The sequence below is a fragment of the Melanerpes formicivorus genome, unplaced genomic scaffold (assembly GCF_026170545.1).
Source record: "Melanerpes formicivorus ecotype bairdi unplaced genomic scaffold, bMelFor1.0.p_v2 SCAF_3, whole genome shotgun sequence".
Lineage (NCBI taxonomy): Eukaryota > Metazoa > Chordata > Aves > Piciformes > Picidae > Melanerpes > Melanerpes formicivorus.
Genome location: NW_027142355.1, coordinates 36,987,590 through 37,009,007, shown reverse-complemented (window position 1 = coordinate 37,009,007; position 21,418 = coordinate 36,987,590). Strand labels below are relative to the sequence as shown.

At 40.8% G+C, this 21,418-nt stretch overlaps 1 protein-coding gene across 2 annotated transcripts in view; it reads left to right on the top strand.

Moving 5' to 3' along the window:
• The window catches only part of TAFA2 (TAFA chemokine like family member 2), a 245,459-nt gene that overhangs the window by 207,139 nt on the left and 16,902 nt on the right, over positions 1–21,418 (top strand). For both annotated transcript variants that reach the window (XR_010992361.1, XM_068170397.1), the window contains exons 3-4: positions 9,877–10,029; positions 11,032–11,156. Coding sequence is in view for 1 of the 2 variants with exons in the window: in XM_068170397.1 (XP_068026498.1) it covers positions 9,877–10,029; positions 11,032–11,156 (278 nt within the window). In the remaining variant the exon portion in view is untranslated. The remainder of the gene's footprint in view (positions 1–9,876; positions 10,030–11,031; positions 11,157–21,418) is intronic.

The following is a 21,418-nucleotide window of genomic DNA, read 5'->3' as shown; positions in this document are numbered from 1 at the left end:
AGCATTAATGCACACAGCAATCCCACAATGGATGGCCCAGTCCTCTTTCTCTTCACTGGCTGATCAGTATTGAAGTCTACTAGTGGAGGGAGATAAATCTCTAGTAGCTGGTCTTAGACACTCTGCCTGACTGGTAGCTGATCATCCAAGGCGACCCTATATTGCCAGTTGCTTTCACTGGATTCATGAGCCTATGAGGTTTATGATTCCCTTGTCCAGTTGCAGGTAACCAGATCTCTTAATCTATCACCAACTAGTCTGGCTTAAACTTCCCTGGCATACACACATACCCACTCACAGAAGACAGTTCAGTCACACACACACACACCAAAGATATACATGGGATTTAATGAGAATGTAGTATTTGAGTACAAGGCTCAGCCTTGTATTGTTCAGTTGCTGTTTGTACTTTGCCTGCCTCTCTTACACTGGTCCCTTTATTCACTCATGCTTGTTCCTCTTCAGTCCACTGTGACCACCCCCCATTCCTTGCCCCTGGTCCTTCCACATCCCATGATGACTCTCACACTTCTGCTGGTAATTTTTACATGATCTCAAAGCTGTGTCCCTTCATCTGAAAAACAAGTAGAGCACTGTATGCAATAAGTCCCAGAGTCTGCAATCTAGGGAGGCTGTTTCTTGTGTTGATACATGGTTTTCCTACAATGCCCAGGGGCTGAGTGCTTCCAGTGGATGGTGCTGGACTGATTAGGTCAGAGTGCTCTTACGGTGCTCATTAGCATTCTGGGGCTTCTCTGGACCCTCTCAAGGGCTTCATGTTCAGCCAAGGGTCATTCTAAGGTGAGGGTTATTTAGCACATCCTCTAGTCTAGGTATTTGGAAAAGGCATCATTGAATTAGCAGCTTCTCACTACAAAAAATTCTCTCTTTAAAAGTAAAATTTGGCATTGAAGTTGTACACTACACTGAACCATTTGAATGTTTTAAATGTGCATGGCATCAATGGGATAGATAGCTAAATAGATTTTTAAGTAGCCATGTGAAATGTAATGATAATGTAGAATAAGACAGCACAAGATTATAGTTTCATAGTTTCATTCAGGGTTGGAAGGGACCACAAGGATCATCTAGTTCCAACCCCCCTGCCATGGGCAGGGACACCCCACACTAGATCAGGCTGGACAGAGCCTCATCCAGCCTGCTCTTAAACACCCCCAGGGACGGGGCCTCGACCACCTCCCTGGACAACCCATTCCAGGGTTTCACCACTCTCATGGTGAAGAACCTCCTCCTCACATCCAGCCTGAATCTCCCCACCTCCAGCTTCATTCCATTCCCCCTAGTCCTATCACTACCTGAGATCCTGAGAAGTCCTTCCCCAGCCTTCCTGTAGGCCCCCTTCAGATACTGGAAGGCGACAATTAGGTCACCTCGGAGCCTTCTCTTCTGCAGACTGTACAGCCCCAACTCCTTCAGTCTGTCCTCATAGGAGAGGTGCTCCAGCCCTCTGATCATCCTCGTGGCCCTTCTCTGGACACGTTCCAGCACCTCCACATCCCTCTTGTAATAGGGGCTCCAGAACTGGACACAGTACTCCAGGTGGGGTCTCACAAGATTGTGGGTTTTTTTTTTCCCCCCTGCTGATTCTGTAGGACAGCCCCATGTGTCATCTGGAAAATAAAGCAGCGTAAGTGCCTTTCCTGAGATGCACCACAACGGTGGTATGCCTCATTGTCACCACTGAGGACACAGGAATTGCAGCTGTGTCTGTAATTGATTTTTTCAGTTCACTTGCCAAAAAAGGAAGAAAAAAAAATAATAATTAAAAAAGCAAGTTCATTTTTCTCCCCCCAAATAAAACACTTTGCTTTGCTTTGCGAATTTGTTCCATTTCAAGAGAAACCTTCAGTTTGTCATAGTAATGAAAAAAAGGTCAAAAGTTTAAATTAAAACCAAACGTGTAAACAACTCCCTCACCCCCCCCTCCCCTTGAGGAAGCCTACTTTTAGGTTCCAAATGTGTAACCAAATTTCTCTAGAAATGATTTTCTCATTTCTCTAGAAATGATTTTAGACAAGAGAAGGGTAGATTTAGATTGGACATTAGGAAAGAGCTCTTTGAAGGTGGTGGAACACTGGACCGGGTTGCCCAGGGAGATGGTGGAGCCCCTGTGCCCAGAGGGGTCTCTGAGCAAACTAATCAATTTGGGGATATCCCTACCTACAACAGGATGTTGGACTAGGTGACCTTTAAAGGTCCATTCCAACCCAATGCATTCTAAGATTCACATTGCAGCCAGGCAGAGCGGGACATGGGGGTACTGGTCGATGGTAGGCTGAACATGAGCCTGAAGTGTGCCCAGGCGGCCAAGAGGGCCAATGGCATCCTGGCCTGCATCAGGAACAGTGTGGCCAGCAGGAGCAGGGAGGTCATTCTGCCCCTGTACACTGCACTGGTTAGGCCACACCTTGAGTACTGTGTCCAGTTCTGGGCCCCTCAGTTTAAGAAGGAGGTTGACTTGCTGGAACGAGTCCAGAGAAGAACAACAAAGTTGGTAAGGGGTTTGGAACACAAGCCCTATGAGGAGAGGCTGAGAGAGATGGGGTTGCTTAGGCTGGAGAAGAGGAGGCTCAGAGGACACCTTATTGCTGTCTACAACTACCAGAAAGGAGGTTGTAGACAGGCAGAGGTTGGTCTCTTCTCCCAAGCAAGCAGCACCAGAACAAGAGGACACAGTCTCAAGCTGCACCAAGGGAGTTTTAGGTTGGATGTTAGGAAGAAATTCTACACAGAGAGAGTGATTGCCCATTGGAATGGGCTGCCTGAGGGGGTGATGGAGTCACCATCATTGGAGATGTTCAGGAGGAGACTTGATGGGGTGCTTGGTGCCATGGTTTAGTTGATTAGATAGCGTTGGATGCAATGATCTCGAAAGTCTCTTCCAACCTGGTTTATTCTATTCTATTCTATTGCTTATGTTCTTAGATAACACAACTGCAGCAACATCACCAGTATTGCTGACAGAGTATGAATATAATAAATTCAAGTTTTACCCTCTCAGCTACTAGGTGGAAATAACAGAAAATACTGAAAAATATCAAAGTGAAGGAACTGGACTTTGTCTGATGTTTAAACAGAGAAAGCTTAGATGGAAATCCTGGCTTAGCTGTGCTTCCATACAATTTTGATTGCTTAGATGTGACAGCTGCTAACGCTTACTGATGCAACAATGCTCTGTGTGAGTGTGGGTTTCTGGGTGTGTGTTTCTGGGTGTGAGAGATTTTGCAAGTTTATTTGTGTCCTTCCTATCTACAGTGACACACTGAGACTGATATGACATATTGAAATTGCTGAAGTGTAGCAGAAAGATAACCTACATTTGTTTTCCTTGTCAATCACTATGAACAAAGCAAACAGACTGCATGAACAAGAACATCCCTTTTTTTCCTCCTGGTCACTTAGGAGAAGGACAGTGATATAGAGCCTAATCAGGAAAATTATAACCACTAATTTGATTTATTTTTCTGATATCAATAACCCCCTTCACACACTTGCTTGAATATTATGGTATGGAATAGTGACTAATCAGGGAAACAGATGAAGCAGGTTGATAATCTTCTGAAATACTATTTATTTTCCTTGCAGATGGTTATTAAAAACAGTAGTCCCTTTATAGTACTTAATGCAATTATTCATGTGGGTGTAGTTTACATGTGTACTTACATGACAAATGTTGAAAGATTGGGCCACTAGTATTTCAACATAGGACATTGTCCTGATTCTACTCAGGGTGAAACAAGGCCAGTTTGTGTAATAAGGATCATATAATATGGATTGAAACTCATGGCTAAGGGGAATTTCCATTTTTCTTCTTACTGGTGATGTATTGTTTCTTGTTTCAACTAAAGCTTTGGTTTTGTGAGAAGCTGTAAAACCCACATAGCCACAAGCAAACAAAGCTTTGCACACTTTACATAGTCTCTCTGACCTAAGAGGAATTACCTGAAAAGGAATAAAATAACATACGTTTGTTTCACCTAAGAATGCAGATCTGCAGTGCTGGTAAGCCTGGTTTCAGCAGAAGGTAATCATGTATCCGTGGCTGCCTGCTTCCTCCTGCTGCTGTATGGTTGAAACTGCTTCTTACTAAGCCTCTGCACCCAGTTGTAGGTGCTAAACTGGTAGAGAACTATCCCTACAGAAACAGGGGATATTTTTTTCAGCCAGTCAAAATCCCTGGCTTACTGCCATCACTATCAAATGACAGTGGTTATACAAGCAAGGGAATAGAATGTGGGAGAAGGGGCAAGGTATCTTCATTCCAATAGCTGTTAGTCATTAGGTGGGTTTAGCTGTATCACCCAGCTGTGCCAGTGCCTTTGTAGAGAGTTCATAATGGAGCTTTTTTAATGTTAGGATGGGTTTTGTTTGTTTGCTTGTTTTGTTTTGTTTGTTTGTTTCCCCCCCAGCTGTTTGTATATGTCCACTGCAATGGTAGGGAACGTGAGTACAGAAACAGCCTGTGGCTATCTCACCTAGTCTATAGCAACATGATTTCTTGCTCTTTGCTAATGGCCAGTATGTGTTAAGGCATCTTTCAGGAAAGAAAAGATTGAACTGGCTGAGCAGATGAGCGTCAGAATTAAAAATGAGTGTTTATGTTGCAAGGTCTTGAATAGAATAGAATAGAATAGAATAGAATAGAATAGAATAGAATAGAATAGATCAGGTTGGAAGAGACCTTTGAGGTCATCTCATCCAACCTACAACCCAACACCATCTAATGAACTAAACCATGGCACCAAGCACCCCATCCAGTCTCCTCCTAAACACCTCCAGTGATGGCAACTCCACCACGTCCCTGGGCAGTCCATTCCAATGGCCAATAACTCTCTCTATGAAGACTTTCTTCCTAACATCCAGAGATTGTAATGAAAAACGGAATTCAGAAGACTTTCCTTGGTTTAACACTAGGTTTGTGTGTAACGCTGCATCTGCTCTAAATACCTATATTCATACTTGTGAGTTGCAAAATAATAATCTTGTTGCCTTCTCACCTGTGACAAACTTCACATGGAAGTAAAGGAGTATGGGCCATAACTTTGTGTCAGATGCATTGTGTGACTAGGACTTTCCTTTAACTGAAGGGAATTTAAACTTGCCCTGAAGGAACTGCAAATGCTAGAATGTATCTGTATTTAAAGGTCTTTTCCAATTCTATTTAAAAACAATCTTTAAGTACATTCAATTTTATGTGAGATGGGCAATAATAATTGCCTAGTTTTAGTTTTTACAGGGAGCACAATTGTGAACACTGAAGTTTTTTGGTGAACTAATATCATACTGATTTATGAGATAGCTGCTGGTGATAAAAATGCTATGAAAGTGGCAGGTTAATGACAGGATATACCATTAATGGGTGAGATGAGGTTATGTCTCTTTTCCGAGTTAAGCTCCTAATACAGTGTTACATCACCTGGAACATAACATACACATATATTATGTTATGCATAATCATCAAGAAAACTCCACAGTCTGTACACATAGATATCTCTGAGTCTTTCTGCAGGCCTGCTTCACATTGATTTCAGGAAGGATTACTTGCATTAGCAGAGACTGAGTGTTTGCAGTGGTTTTGAATAATGAATTTCTGTAGGATTACAGAAGTGACATTCAAAATCAAACATTTTCTGCAAAGCAAGCAGCATACTTTGAAGTCTATGCTAGGAGGAAAAGGAAACAAAACCAAAATGTGAATCTCCTGAAGTACTATGCTCCTTTCACGGAATGGTTCAGTGGCTTAATGACGTTAATTTGTATTAGGTAGTGGAAAATGCTTTATCTAATTTACAAAAGGTTTTATTTCACATGAATGTGACAGATACTGCACTTACTGCACTGGAACTTAATTATTTGATAGCATGAGGAGCTGAAATCCCCACATTTCCTCTCAAAGAATATTCTCTGCACAGTCTAGATGGTGAATAGAAGCCAGAGGATGGTTGGCCTAGATTTTCAGTTTTTAAAATGTGCCTGTGTACTTTTCTAGGTTGTTTAAGCCTTATACCTAGAAAATGGCAAAGCAGCTTTATTAAAGATCTCTCATACTTTGCACTTATCTTTTCCCCCTTTGAAATGCTTTTCTGTTTTGTACATGAAGGCAAGTGACCATTTAATTACACTCTTTTGACATTTAAATGCGTGATTATTTTTCTCCCAAATTACTATCAAAGAAGTCTTTCAAAACTTTTGTTTCAGTCTGAACATTCCCCTCACAGAATTTTGCAACAGCTCTTTTCACTGGCTCCCATTCCATATGTCTATTGATGCACATTGTGCTTCGTTTTCTCTAGCAGTTACATTATGTCATTTTTTTTCAGACCTTGTAGAATAGAATAGAATAGAATGGAATAGAATAGAATAGAATAGAATAGAATAGAATGGAATAGAATAGAATAGAATAGAATGGAATGGAATGGAATGGAATAGAGTGGAGTGGAATGGAATGGAATGGAATGGAATGGAATAGAATAGAATAGAATAGAATAGAATAGAATAGAGCAGAATAGAATGGAATGGAGCAGAATAGAAGAGAGTGGAATGGAATGGAATGGAATGGAATGGAATGGAATGGAATGGAATGGAATGGAATGGAGTAGAATAGAATAGAGTAGAATAGAATAGAATAGAGTAGAATGGAATGGAATGGAATGGAATGGAGTAGAATGGAATAGAGTAGAATAGAATAGAATAGAGTGGAATGGAATGGAATGGAATGGAATGGAATGGAATGGAATGGAATGGAATGGAATGGAGTAGAATGGAATAGAGTAGAGTAGAGTAGAGTAGAGTAGAATAGAATAGAATAGAATAGAATAGAATAGAATAGAATAGAATAGAATAGAATAGAATAGAATGCAATGGAGCAGAATAGAAGAGAGTGGAATGGAATGGAATGGAACGGAGTAGAATAGAATAGAGAAGAATAGAATAGAGTGGAGTGGAATGGAATGGAATGGAGTAGAATGGAATAGAGTAGAGTAGAGTAGAATAGAATAGAATAGAATAGAATAGAATAGAATAGAATAGAATGCAATGGAGCAGAATAGAAGAGAGTGGAATGGAATGGAATGGAGTAGAATAGAATAGAGTAGAATAGAATAGAGTGGAATGGAATGGAATGGAATGGAATGGAATGGAATGGAATGGAATGGAATGGAGTAGAATGGAATGGAGTAGAATGGAATAGAGTAGAATGGAATGGAGTGGGATAGAATAGAATAGAATAGACTAGACTAGAATAGAATAGACCAGACCAGGTTGGAAGAGACTTTTGAGTAGAACAGTGAAAAGGAATAAGAGAGCAAGGAGACAAAATTTCAGGATCAGTGCTACACGTAAGAGTACAAATAAGGACAGAAAGCTAATATAGTGAAAACTTAAGTGGGACGAACTTTACATCCTACCACTAAGTTTACATTCTTTTATGGATTCACTGCCTGATTTTTTTAATGCACCTTTCATAAAATACAAATGAGTGAATTTCTGTTAACATGTGTGGGTCTACCATATGTAATTGCCTATCGAAATAAAAATGAATGTGAACTTACAAAAGCAGCGTGTGTTTATTCTACTGCATGTTATACATTCTAAATATATCCTAGAATAATTTGTCTGCCGTATTCAGAAATAAAGAACTCCGCCTTAGAACTTACTGAGAAAAATTCATGTGGTGATTTAAATTGTTTTATTGGCATATGTACCAGTGAAATGGTTTGGAAAACAATGAAAAGTGTTTTTGTGGTGGTTTGAGGTTCAGGTGCCTTTCAGTAGACCATAAAGACAAAGTCCTCCAAAAAATGAGAGACCTAAGCAGGGGACCTGGCCATCCCAGGATATTGTAACGTTGTTATGGTATCACACTATCTGAGGCAGTGCCTAGCTGATAGTACTCTCTTCTCCTCTCCTTGATGAGAAGAGCTCGCATGCCTCCTTATTTCAGGGTTTGTGTGGGGGAGATGACTCTGGCTGGCAGATTTTGGCCTGGTAAACTCAGCCTTATTTGTGAATGTATTCATTCTACCTGAATGTCTTCTGTATGTACATTTGTAAATGGAATTTCCATTTAAATGTCTATGTACTTGTGCAGCCTTTATTTCCACTCCCCCAAAAGAAGTAGAATATCTTTCTGTCTTCTGGTCCAGAGTAGCTCGTGGCTCTAAACCAGGACAATTTTTTACAGCACTCTGCTAAAAGGTGTAAAAATATTTGCTGATCATCAGACAGGAGAATGTCAGAGATTGCAAAGTTCAGGCAGATAGTATGAATTGCTTTCCTCATGCTGTATTGAATGAAAATGTCTTAGTTAAAAAACAAAACATTTTTGCACACAAAAAGTATTTTTTTTCTCCTACATTCCTTACTTTTATGTAACTTATAGTATGTTGCAGTGTGATGGATTGTGGGTTAATTGCTTGCATTGTGTTACATCATTTCAGCTGTAGCGCAGCATGATGCTGCGGTGGAGTATGATCTAAGCTGACATGGTACAATGCAGTGAGTGACGACAGAGATGACAGGCAGTTCAATGGAGTTTGTTCTGCTGAAAAATGCATAATTGCCTGAATGAAATGTTTAGTAGTTTATGTTTTGTTGATGGAGACCCAGAGTCTAATTGCTGCCTGTGTTTTTTGCCTCTAGGCTCATGCTTTGGGTCTATAGACTACATCAAATTCATTTTCCTTTCTCAGGCCTTTTGGGACTTGATACTGTGAAATAACAACTGGTTGGATCCAGAGATCAATCTTGGGCTCCTGAAAGCCTGTCAGTAGAACCTTCTCCTTGTGGAAGCTCTTGTTTGTTGTTTTCCATTAGGGATATAAAAGGTAGCTGAAGCATTCAACATTTAGGCTTTGCATAAAGCATGAAAAAGTTCAACAGCAGCAGAAATAGAGGAGTTAGGGGTACTGTTAAAGCACATACTGGTTTGCATAATTTATATTCCTTCTTGTATAAGGTTATAGGTCAATACCAACTAAAAGTTCAGATTTCTCTCTCTCTTCCTTCTCATGGAAAAGAACTGTCCCCAGAAATATCTCACCTTGTATGAGTAACCACTGAAAGTTCAGTTAAAATTACTCTTTCTGAATTCCATGTTCTTTCATAACTGGTTGCTGAACCAGGAGGGGTAGTTTGGTAGCTCCACCCCCTTAACAAATTGGTCCTCCTGTAGCATGATTCTGGTGATCAGTTAGAGCAGCATGGGTGCTGGGCACTGTTTATTGGATAACAAAGATTGTCCTGTGGCCTTCCAAGTTTCAAATATTTGCAGTGCCAGGCAAGTGTTATTCCTTAGTAGATTTTATTTCTAGATTTTACTTGAGGGTTGTCCCTGTATCCTGCCCATTCTTCTCTGTCCATCTGTAGGAAGGTTTTGGAATATCATATGAGAAAGTGCATCTGCCCTGGACATGAAGTCTGGAGACATAGATTCTGAAAACACATGTATGTATGAGTATTTAAATATTGATGCACTTCCATGTCATAGTTTCTCTCTTAGGAAGCAGAAATAAAATGTGTTGGTAGGGACAAACATTTGTTTATAGGAGTCCAGAAATTAATACAGTTTCTGGGTTAGTTTTATAACATTTCCACTTCCCACTTTGCTGAAAAGTTCTATATGGAGCCTTTTCCAATTGTCCCTCTTTAGCAGTGTTTCCCATCCAAGATAGATATACTGCATTTGGAAAAGAAATCAGCTTTATATTCTAGTGTTGGTGCCACTGTAATTCTAGTCTCATACATGCCAGATTGCCTTACAGAGCCAAGTTTAAAGCCTTTCTAATTAAAAAACAAAAGCCAAACAGTATGATGCTACCTCACAATGTTCTCAAATTGCTCATCTTATTTTCACAGCTCACCATGTTAAAACTGGGACCTGTGAAGTGGTGGCACTCCACAGATGCTGCAACAAGAACAAGATAGAAGAAAGATCACAGACGGTGAAGTGCTCCTGCTTCCCTGGGCAGGTAGCAGGTACCACACGGGCAGCTCCTTCTTGTGTTGATGGTGCGACTACTTCTGTTTTTTCCGCTTGTTGCATGTTCCTGGGGGGGTTTGCTGGCTTAATGTCATCAAAGAGAACCACTCCATTACAATTAGCTATCTAAAATAAGCTTCTGTGTTTTAAAGGGCATGCCCAAGGTGAATGGGTGGAAGATGGGAAAAATGAGTTATTTGCTAAGCAAAATTACTAGATGCCAGTGAAAGAGACCTCTAGAGAAGCTAAATTTGATCTGAGGGCCCCCTGAGCTGTATGAAATTCACTTAATTAAAAGTGTTTATGCAAAGTCTACATGAGCCTATGATTTAAATCTGCTGCAGTCTTTGTATATATTTATGTTTATCATACAGGAACAAAGAAAGAACACAATACTAGCTGGCTTTTAGTCTTTTTAGACCAACACTATTTTCCCTGTTCACAGTGAAATATAAAAGTTTTAGTTAAATCTGGCACAGGTTTATATGTTTTAGTTGGGAAAACACTAGCTGTTTATTCACATCTCTTTCTCTGAAAGGGGAGCAGAATGGATTCACCCTTTGAATGATCTCTTTACTGTTTACTGTTGATATGTTGTTGGCTGTCAGAGACGCTGTAAATATGTCATCTTTCAGGAATAAATGTAATCAGGCCATGCTAGAGTATGTAGTAGATCAAGCAAAATATACTAACTCAAATGATGAGGTTCTACTTAAAACTTCAACATCTGTCTTGGCAAGAAGAAATGAGGGCCAGAAAAAAATGCAGTGAAATGAGTTCCTAACTGTAGTAAATCAGAAAAAACAACAACAAACCCTGGTAAAGAGATTGACTTTGAAGCACACAGCACCTTGTGCAAATTGAGACCTAATTTCTTATAAAGGTTCAAAGCTGGCTGAAAATCACAGACTAGCTGTCAGTCAGTCTGTTTCTAGCATTTTCCTGGAAAATAATGAAATGTTGTGAAATAGCAATCTGTTAAAGTGTCCATTTCAGCAACACGTAAATGTGTGTGTTTTCCTGTCTCGTAGCTTCAATAGTGGAGCAGAAATGGTGGTGCCACATGCAACCATGTCTTGAAGGGGAGGAGTGTAAAGTTCTTCCAGACCGTAAAGGATGGAGCTGTTCCTCTGGAAATAAAGTGAAAACAACTAGGGTAGGTATGATACCAACCTGACATGTTACCAACAAGTTAAAAACAAATAAATAAATAACTAAAGAGAACATTCAGGAAATTGGGTGCACATCGAGGACTTCAGCTGACAAGACTGAAGAAGCACGAGAAGACTTCCTCATCCTGCATGCTTTGCTCAGCATACTTTACCATTTCTTGAAAATGGTAAGCAGTGTGTCAGACCTTTTCAGGTAAGCAGTGGAGACAGTAGAGCTGGCCCCTTGTTGAACTAGCAGTGTATTATAATATGCATTTCTCTCTGAAACCAGTTTCACAGTCTATACTCCTTGCTAAGCTCTCCATTCACAGGCCAGCAAATGTGCATTTATGTCAAATAACATGGAATTGCCATGTTCCTACGTGGAAACCGCTGAGTATGGTAAGCATTCAGTGTGTCATTACAGTATGATCTGGTTCTTTCTGTCTCATCTGACTGGGATTTACTAAAAAACTATGACAGTTTCAAGGAGTTCCTTCTCTCCATTTGACACTTCCTATATCATTGTTTCAAAATTAGGTTAACAATAACACCTTGTACATCCATCGTATGCAATGCCTGAAAACAAATTAAACATGCTGCCATCTCTCCTTTCCAGCAGCTAAAAGAAACAGGGGATTAAAAGATTCTTCAGATAAGCATTGAGCACACAAACTTCCTAAAACAACAGTGTTGTGCCTCTATAGGTCAAGTAAGTTCTTCAGCACCATAAACCAAATTAAAATGCGCTCTGAAGACACACATGCATAAACACCTGCACCCACCACACATACTGATCACTGGGTTTGCTTGTAAGTATTTAGTAATTGTTTTGAGTGTCAGGCCATAATTTTACAGTGTGGTGTTTACTCTATCCAGGTGTTTGAGTGTCATATGTCGTTTGACTGAAACCTTGGTTGCAGTGAAGTGTAGAATACCAGGACACCTAAGTTCTAGTGAAATATAGTGTGCACTGTATAACTGAATAATATTGCTTCTGTTCCACAGACAACTCTACATGTTTCAGTTTCTGTATGTATAAGTCTTTAAAACATTTTAACATTCTTTGAAGGAAGAGTGCTTCCTAAATGTTTGATACACGCCACTTCTTCTGAATCCTCTTTCAAATGTCCTTCATATGAAGCTAAGCTTGCTTGAATGCTGCCCGTACTTACCTCTGTACACAGAACCACAGAATGGTAGGGGTTGGAAGGTACCTCTGGAGATCATCAAATCCAGCCTCCCTGCCAATCTAGGTTCACCTAAAGAAGGTCACACAGGAGCATGTCCAGGTGGGTTTTGAATGTTTCCAGAGATGGAGACTCTGCCACTTCTCTGGACAGCCTATTCCAGTGCTCTGTCACCCTAAAATTAAAGAAGCTCCTCCTCATTTTTAGATGGAACTTGTTATGCTCAAGTTTGTGCCAGTTATCCCTTGTCCTGTAACTGGGCTCCACTGACAAATGTCTTGTCCTATCCTCCTGACATCTATCCTTTTAAAGTATTTATAAGCTTTTATGAGATCTTCCCTCAGTCCCCTCAGACCAAAAAGTCCAAATTCTCTCAGTTTTTCCTTGTAAGAGGGATGTTCTAGTCCTCTAATCACCTTTGCAGCCCTTTTTTGTACCCTCTCCAGCAAGTGTCTGTCCTTCTTGAACCAGGGAAGTCTGATTACATGCGTTTAAAATGTGTGTTTTCAAATTTATCCTGGCTGCTACTACTACACAGCACTATTACTGTTAAAATAAATGCATGCCATTTTATGCTTATTGTAAGTTTCTAACAAGTAGTAAGGGATGTGGAGGTGCTGGAATGTGTCCAGAGAAGGGCCACAAGGATGATCAGAGGGCTGGAGCACCTCTCCTATGAGGACAGACTGAAGGAGTTGGGGCTGTTCAGTCTGGAGAAGAGAAGGCTCTGAGGTGACCTAATTGTGGCCTTCCAGTATCTGAAGGGGGCCTACAGGAAGGCTGGGGAGGGACATCTCAGGTAGTGATAGGACTAGGGGGAATGGAATGAAGCTGGAGGTGGGGAGATTCAGGCTGGATGTGAGGAGGAGGTTCTTCCCCATGAGAGTGGTGAAACCCTGGAATGGGTTGTCCAGGGAGGTGGTCGAGGCCCCGTCCCTGGAGGTATTTAAGCCCAGGCTGGATGAGGCTCTGTCCAGCCTGGTCTAGTGTGGGGTGTCCCTGCCCATGGCAGGGGGGTTGGAACTAGATGATTCGTGTGGTCCCTTCCAACCCTGAATGATACTATGATACTATGATACTAAGTAAAAACTGTGGGTTTGGGTTTTGTTTCTGTAGGAAAAAAAGGTCACCAAAGGGGGAGATATCAATTAGAATCACCTTGAGGTGATTTTTTCCTAGCATGTTGTCAGAAGATACATTTTTCTGCATTCATCAAGGTTATAAAATTTGGTCCACTGTTAGGAATGTAAAGAAGCCTACAAGGGCTTATGCCTTGGTTGCACACTCATAGGTCTGACTTTTTGCAGAACTGTGACCGCTTGAGGCTGTCCCCTTAAGAAAGGGAATATGGTGGACGGATGTTTGTTTACAGGGGGGAGGGAGGAGGCATTTTGGCCTTACCCTTCCAACCCTCGACAAGAACTCAGACTTTTCTTGTCCTCTGTGAATGATGGCAGTTCTCAGGACTCATTTCACACCTCTTCAGAGAAGGTGTTACAAAACAGCCAGTCCTTTTCTGTGTTTGCCATCTTAGGCACTGATGCAGGAGAAAGCTGTCATAAACTGCTTGCAGACCTACCACCACTAAAAGGAAAATGCTAATCCCCTTACATCCCCCACTATTGTTTCTGTGTTCTGGTTTGTCTAGATTCTGTACCTTGCCCCCTTCTCCCTTAATTTCCCACACAGCACAAAGTTGTTTTGAGACAACAGCAAATTTGAATTCAGATTTGTGCTTGGTCTAAGTCATTAAAATTGGGTGGCAAGAATGAAGGATACAGTGGGCTAAAAATGACAGATGTCATTCTGTTCCTCAGAAAAATATACATTGCTATTGGAAATGTGAGTGATTCTTTGTATTAAAGAGAGTAGATCATTATCAAAAAGCAAGCACTTTACCCTGATAGGTACTGACTACAATATTTTTGCAGATCTTCTTTCTTCTCTCCAAAGTCTATATATACAACAGGAAAAATTCTTAAGCGTTTTATGGTTTCAAACCATTTGTTGTTTCTTTTTTCTTTTTTTTTTGAGAAAAAGGAAAGGAATTGTACAGAGACTCAGTATTAAGTCATGAATAATAAGTTTCTAATTGTCAAATGAAATAACCTATGTGTTATTATCATATAAAATATAAAAGCATAAAAAAACCACAAAGAGACTGAACAGCTTGGGTGATTTGTGTATTGCAGAAAAAGCCTTGAGACTGTTTTCCTGAAAGGCCTAAGGAAGTCTGTATTTACCACCAAACATTTTCTCTAAGTTTGCCACCTTCACATGCAGAAAAAAGAACCCAATAACTGCTGAAGTACTGTCTTCTCTTCTACCAAGTTCAAAAGCAGCACCTGTGTTTCTACATTTTCAGCTGTTAAGCTCAAAGAAGTTAAGCTAGAGATAAAATCAGTGAAGGAAGGAGGTAGCTTGTTTGTCCACCTCTGTTAACATACTTGATCTAACTGCTGTGTACAAATTATGATGGAATGGAATGGAATGGAATGGAATGGAATGGAATGGAATGGAATGGAATGGAATGGAATGGAATGGAATGGAATGGAATGGAATGGAATGGAATGGAACGGAACGGAAGGGAACAGAACAGAACAGAACAGAATAGAATAGAATAGAATAGAATTAACCAGGTTGGAAGAGACCTCCAAGATCATCGAGTCCAACCCATCATCCAACACTATCTAATCAACTAAACCATGGAACCAAGCACCCCATCAAGTCTCTTCCTAAACACCTCCAGTGATGGTGACTCCACCACCTGCCTGGGTAGCCCATTCCAATGACCAATCACTATTTCTGTGAAGAACTTCTTAAACCTCTGCTGGTGCAGCTTGAGACTGTGTCCTTTTGTTCTGGTCCTGGTTGCCTGGGAGAAGAGACCAACCCCCACCTGGCTATAACCTCCCTTCAGGTAGTTGTAGAGAGCAATAAGGCCTTCCCTAAGTCTCCTCTTCTCCAACTTTTTAATACTTAGGGTATTAAGCCTTTGACAGAGTCTCCCACAGCATCCTCCTGGAAAAGCTGGTAGCCCATGGCTTGGACAGTTGCATATTTCTCTGGGTTAAAAACTGGCTGGATGATGGGGCACAGAGTTGTGAATGGTGCAGCATCCAGTTGGTGTCCAGTGACCAGTGGTGTCCACCAGGGATCAGGGATGAGGGGATCAAGTCTACTGTTAGTAAATGGACAGATGACACCAAGTTCAAGGGGAGTGTGGATCTGCTGGAAGGTAGGAAGACACTTCAGAGAGACCTGGACAGGCTGGGTGAATGGGCTGAGGCCAGCGGGATGAGGTTTAACAAATCCAAGTGCAGGGTCCTACACTTTGGCCACAATAATTCCATGCAGACTGGAGGATGAGAGGCTGGAGAGCAGCCTGGCAGAGAGGGACCTGGGAGTGCTGGGTTACTACTGGCTGAACATAAGCCAGCAGTGTGCCCAGCTGGCATGGAAGGCCAATGGTATCTTAGCTTGTATCAGGAATAGTGTGGCCAGCAGGACTAGGGATGGAATCCTGCCCCTGTGCATGGCACTCCTGAGGCCTCACCTTGAGTACTGTGTGCAGTTCTGGTCCTCTCACTGCAAGAAAGATATTGAGGTGCTGGAGTGGGTCCAGAGGAGAGCGATGAGACTGCTGAAGGAACTGTAGGGAAAGTCTGATGAGGAGAGGCTGTGGGAGCTGAGGTTGTTTAGCCTGGAGGAGAGGAGACTCAGAGGGGACACTCTACAAGTACCTGAAAGGAAGTTGTAGTAAGGTGGGGGTCAGGCTCTTCTCCCAGGCAACTTGTGACAAGATGAGAGGGCATGGCCTGAAGTTGTGCCAGGGGAGTTTTAGGTTAGATGCTAGGAAGCACTTCCTCATGAAAAGGGGAATTACAGACTGGAATGGCCTGCCCTGTGAGGTGGTGGAGTTGCCGTCCCTGGAGCAAAGCTTGAATGTGGCACTTAGTGACATGGTCTGGTCTATGTGGTGGTGTTAGGTCATAGGATGGACTTAATGATCTCAGAGGTCTATTCCAGTCTCAATAATTCTGTGATTCTATATCATATAATAAGCAAAAAGGCTAAGTGGATAATGGGAGCCAATGAACTGACTTTTAGAATGTGGTCTGCTTGAGGTTTTGCATGTTATTTCCAGTTTGGGGGGCAAACAAGGCAACACATGAGTAATGAGTTAGAAATAGCTGAATGTTTTGGGATACACAATTCAAATGTTACAAAAGGTCAGATGGAAATTGTTTACCTTCAGAATGCAAAACCAGGTATTATGGAAAGATTAAACTGCTTTTCCTAATTCGTCTGCAAAGCAGTGAGAGAGGGCTAGTTAACCATGGGAAAGGAATAAATATGGGGAGGGAGGAAGTGTGTGTGAATATGCTGAGTACTGAATTAATTTGTGCTGGTTTAGAACTGACTATTTTGGCTCTATATAGCAGGAGGAGAAGGGCAGAAAAGGCAATGACAATTTAGCTAAAACAGTTTGGTTTTTTTTTTTACTTCATATAAAGGGATGCTTGTTTGTGTTCTAAGCATTATACCACAACAAAAGAGGATGTTCAGGAACATGTTAGGAGAATTATGAAATGATTATGTGCATAGCTGAGATTCACCAGGCACATTGTGGCACTTTCCTCCAGATAAACTGCTCTGAAATGAAATAATTGATTTTTTTTTTTCCCCCCTGTATAACCAGCCTGAATGTTTTGATAAAAGAAGCACAACATTTTATCATGATGCCTTCTTTAAATGATGGCAAAATTGTGGTTTGCTTCTTTTTTTTTTTAAGGGAAAATCCAGGGAGTGTTTTTCTACCTTTGAAATGTTTTTTTTCTTCTTACAGCCTTGCTGCTGATATGGATATTTTCAGTTCAAAAAGCTTTCTTGCTTGGGTTTCCTTTCAATTTTGCAAAGTAAGGAAAAAGTTCCTTTAAAACATCTATGCAATTGACAATGATATTAAAAAAGTGTTATGAATTTGTATTAAACAAAGGAGCTCCATACAAGGCCTGGAAAAAGCACATTTTGGAGTCAGATAAAATCTGAGGAGAGAGAATTTAACCTTTTTTTCAGTTATGGGGTATATTCCATATCAGATATCTCTGCATTTTTCAAGGGCCAATTCAGAAGATGGCAGACTTCTGTTTTTAAGAACAGTACATTGCATGTTATCTTCATAATAGAGGCTGACTTTGAATAAGAGCACTACAAGCTACATCTAACCTGTATGAAAGTGTATGTTGCTGTGCCTCCTGGGGTCTGAGTTTCCTAGGCTTCTGCTGTGGAACTAACTTGGAGCCTGTCATGGCTCCTGGACAGCCCATAAAGCTGTATGTCTTTCTTGCAGAAACTAGAGCAGAGTACCATGAGATAAATGGTGCATCCTGGGTCTCATCTTTAGATCCTGGAGCTGAGACATGACTGAAGAAGACTGTACTTGTTCCCAGGAGTGGGGAAGAGTCCCTGGGTGAATATTCTATGAAGATACAGAGAAATAGGCATTATTATTTTTCATGTGAAATGTAATAGACTATTTCAGTTGCAAGGAACCTACAATGATCATCAGGTCCAACTGCCTGACCAATTCTAAGCTAAGTTAAAGCATGCTATAAAGAGCATTGCCCAAATGCCTCTTAAACACTGATGGGCTTAGGGTGTTGCCCACCTCTTTAGGAAGCTTGTTCCAGTTGTTGACCACCCTCACAATGAAGAAATGCTTTCTAATGTCCAGTGTAAACCTCCCGTGGCACAGCACTGAACCACTGTGTTAATGAAATGGTAGCTTGTCCTTAAGTTTTTCGTTTGAGTTGGTAGAACTGCTTGTAGAATGAGGCATAGTTTAACACTACACTATGTTTTGGTTAAAATGTGTGGGATGGAATTTACAGGACTTTGCTTGGGTTAAGGCTCTCTAGAGTGAGATCACTATCCTAAGCTCTAGGCTATCTTTTTAGTATTGGAAAGAACTATTCAATTCCAAGGACAATTCATTTTGTCCTAAGATAAGTCAGGTGAATTATCCTATGGACTAATGACTCTATGTCTCTGAAGGAAAGCAATGATCACTACCATAGTGCCTAACATTTAGATACTTAATGGTGAATAGGAAGATGCTTGCTTGGAGACTTTCTTTAAGGTGATCTCAGCAGGAAAATGATCAAAAAAGCCCCTTTATTCTTTGCCAATTTGGGAAGCTTTGAACTTTGACTACTAACAAGTGCCAATATATTATGACAGAAGTTTTATATTGGTGTTCTGCAGACACATAGCTATAAATACAAATACTAATAGTATAAATGAACCAAAAAGATCAGGTATAATGCAGGTATCAATTATTAACCTCTGAAAATCTCTAGAGGCTGAAAGTGAAGATTTTCCTGTAAACAAGTGAAAGTAGTTTCAGACAGGTCATAAAGGGCCATCTTTTGGAATGAAGATCCAAGTTGTGGAATAGTTGAGCACCCACACTTTTCTGAGGGGCAGAAGGAACTGCAATTGTGACTCTGGAAACAGGCTATTATATTTAATATGTGAGGAAAAGCAGAGTGCAGAACAGAAAGAAATCGATATCTAATATATTACTATGTAACTATATGCCAAACCAATTTTAGAAATAAAGTACTGGGGGAAAAAAAAAATTACAAGGACAGAGAGAAATAAAAGAGAAATATTACAGGGCCAAAAATAAATCCATATCGAGTGTATTTATCTACATTCCAAATCCAAATCTGCTTTCCAAATCAATATCACGGGTAGATGGGCTAGTGTGAAAAGAACAGAAATATTGCCAGGATGGAGAGAAATTCATATCTACATTCCAAAATAATATTGGAAAGAGCCTGAAGTCAGACATTTGTAATATTCAGTTTAATCTGGTTTTACATTATGGCATCTTGGAAGAGGAGAAAGTGTACCATCCAAACACACATGAAGCCAAATGGTGCTCAGTCTGTGCATTCCAATACTCTGAATCAATGGAGTTCTGTTGCTGTCTATAAATGCTGCCTACATTTTTACCTTATCTCCTCTCTTTCACTTGGAGATGCTGGATTGTTTCTAAATCAATTACAACTGCTGAAAGGAGAGGTAGTAATTTTATTAATGTTTCCATTTACAGCACAAGGAATGAAAGGACCTCTGTTAGGTGTCTCTCCATAGTAATGCTTTGCAGGTGGCTCCTGAGATTCCCAGTATTAGGAGGAAGCATTAGTGGTGAGTCAGCTGCTATCAGTGCTGCTATAACTACTGCTTGAGTGAGACCACATAATACAGAACTGGATATGAGAAGAAAATGACATTTTTCTTGTAACTGAGCCTAACATCAGTGTTAGCAATGCAGCTACATTAGTTCTTGATCTGTGCTTCTCTGCATGACCAACAGATGCATAGGTTTTTTTAAGCAGCAGAGGGGAAAAACATGGAGCAAGTATTACTGTTGTTTCTTCTGCCAAAGTTGAAAAGAAATACTGCCCTTGTGGAGGCCTCTCCCCTCACATCTTTATTCCTCATCCTCCTCCATGTTTTCTTTAAAACAGCCATAGTCATAGCAGGGAATTGGAAAGAGAAGAGATTTATCACCTAAATATTTTGTATAGGTTTTTCCAGGATGTTCCTGATGTGGCAGTGGTTGTGCTCAGTGCTAAGACAATGTGTTTCTCACATGACTGTCACATTAAACAATTTGCCTTTTGCTTTGACCACTGTATAATACTTACACTAGTAAATAATGACAGGAAGTGCTTTTCTTAATACTGTTTAAGTGGATGCGTGAATAAATTAAGAAATGAACTCATTGCAAAACTCTTCTGTTCCTCTGCCTGACTTGAAATACATCTGTCTGTAGACTTCTCACCTTCTACCTTATTTTCACATGAAGACTTGTAGGAATAAGACACATATATGCAGTAACTCATGATTCCTTGTGGTTCATCAAAAGGAGGTGATTCCAATATAAGTAAGTGCACAGACTGTAGCAAAATATTACCCGTGGAAAAGAGTGACTGCACTTGTGAGAGCCTCTTTGTTGCTATGGTATCTCTTCCCCTGCCTTTGGCTAATCTGTCACTAGGAGAAATTTGCAGCTGTCTCAGCACGTTTCTTATTGCCAACTCAGAGATCCACTATAGCAAAACTGCTGTTAACATAGCAGTAAGTGGTATGTTCCCATTTTTCTAAAAATACATGTGCGTTTCAGGGAGCAAACGAGCTGGTGATTGAACTAGGATGGAATTTTCTGGGATCAGGTTAGCTTCATCTATTAGGCAGTAATTATTGTTTTGATCTAGCATAACAATTACAGAATCACGGAAAACATCTGGTTGGAAGAGACTGCAGAGCTTATCCAGTCCAACCTTAGACCCAGTTTAGGGTCAATCCTAAACCATGTTCCTAAGCACCAGGTTCACATGCTGCTTAAACACCTCCAGGGATGGCAACTCCACTGCTGCCCTGGCCAGACCATTCCAATGTTTGATAACCCTCTCTGTGGAGAAATATTTCCTACCATCCAGCCTGAACCACCCCTGGTGCAGCCTGAAACCATTTCCTCTAGTCCTGTCGCTTGACACAAAAGAGAAGCGGCCTCACCCTTCAGGTAGTTGTAGAGAGTGATGAGGTCTCCCTTCAGCCTCCTCTTGTCTAGACTGAACACCCTCGGCTCCCTCAGATGCTCCTTGCAGGCCATGTGCTCCAGGCCCTTCACCAGCCTCATTGCTCTTCTCTGGACACGCTCCAGAACCTCAATGTCCTTCTTGTACTGAGGGGACCAGAACTAAACACAGATGTGGCCTCACCAGTGCTGAGCACAGGGGCATCATCACCTCCCTGTTCCTGATGGCCAATGTGTTCCTAATACAAGCCAGATGTACTTGGCTTCTGTGGCCACCTGGGCACACTGTCTCTCATAGTGAAGCTCAGTATTTTTAGTATGGAACCTAAACACTAATTTTTTTAGGACGATTGAACGTTTTGATGGAAATATTTAGCATTCCAGCCAACACATGTTGAAAGGACTCATCAATATTCAGGGCTATGTAATTCACTGGTTTTCTTTAAAATAGCTACTACATACC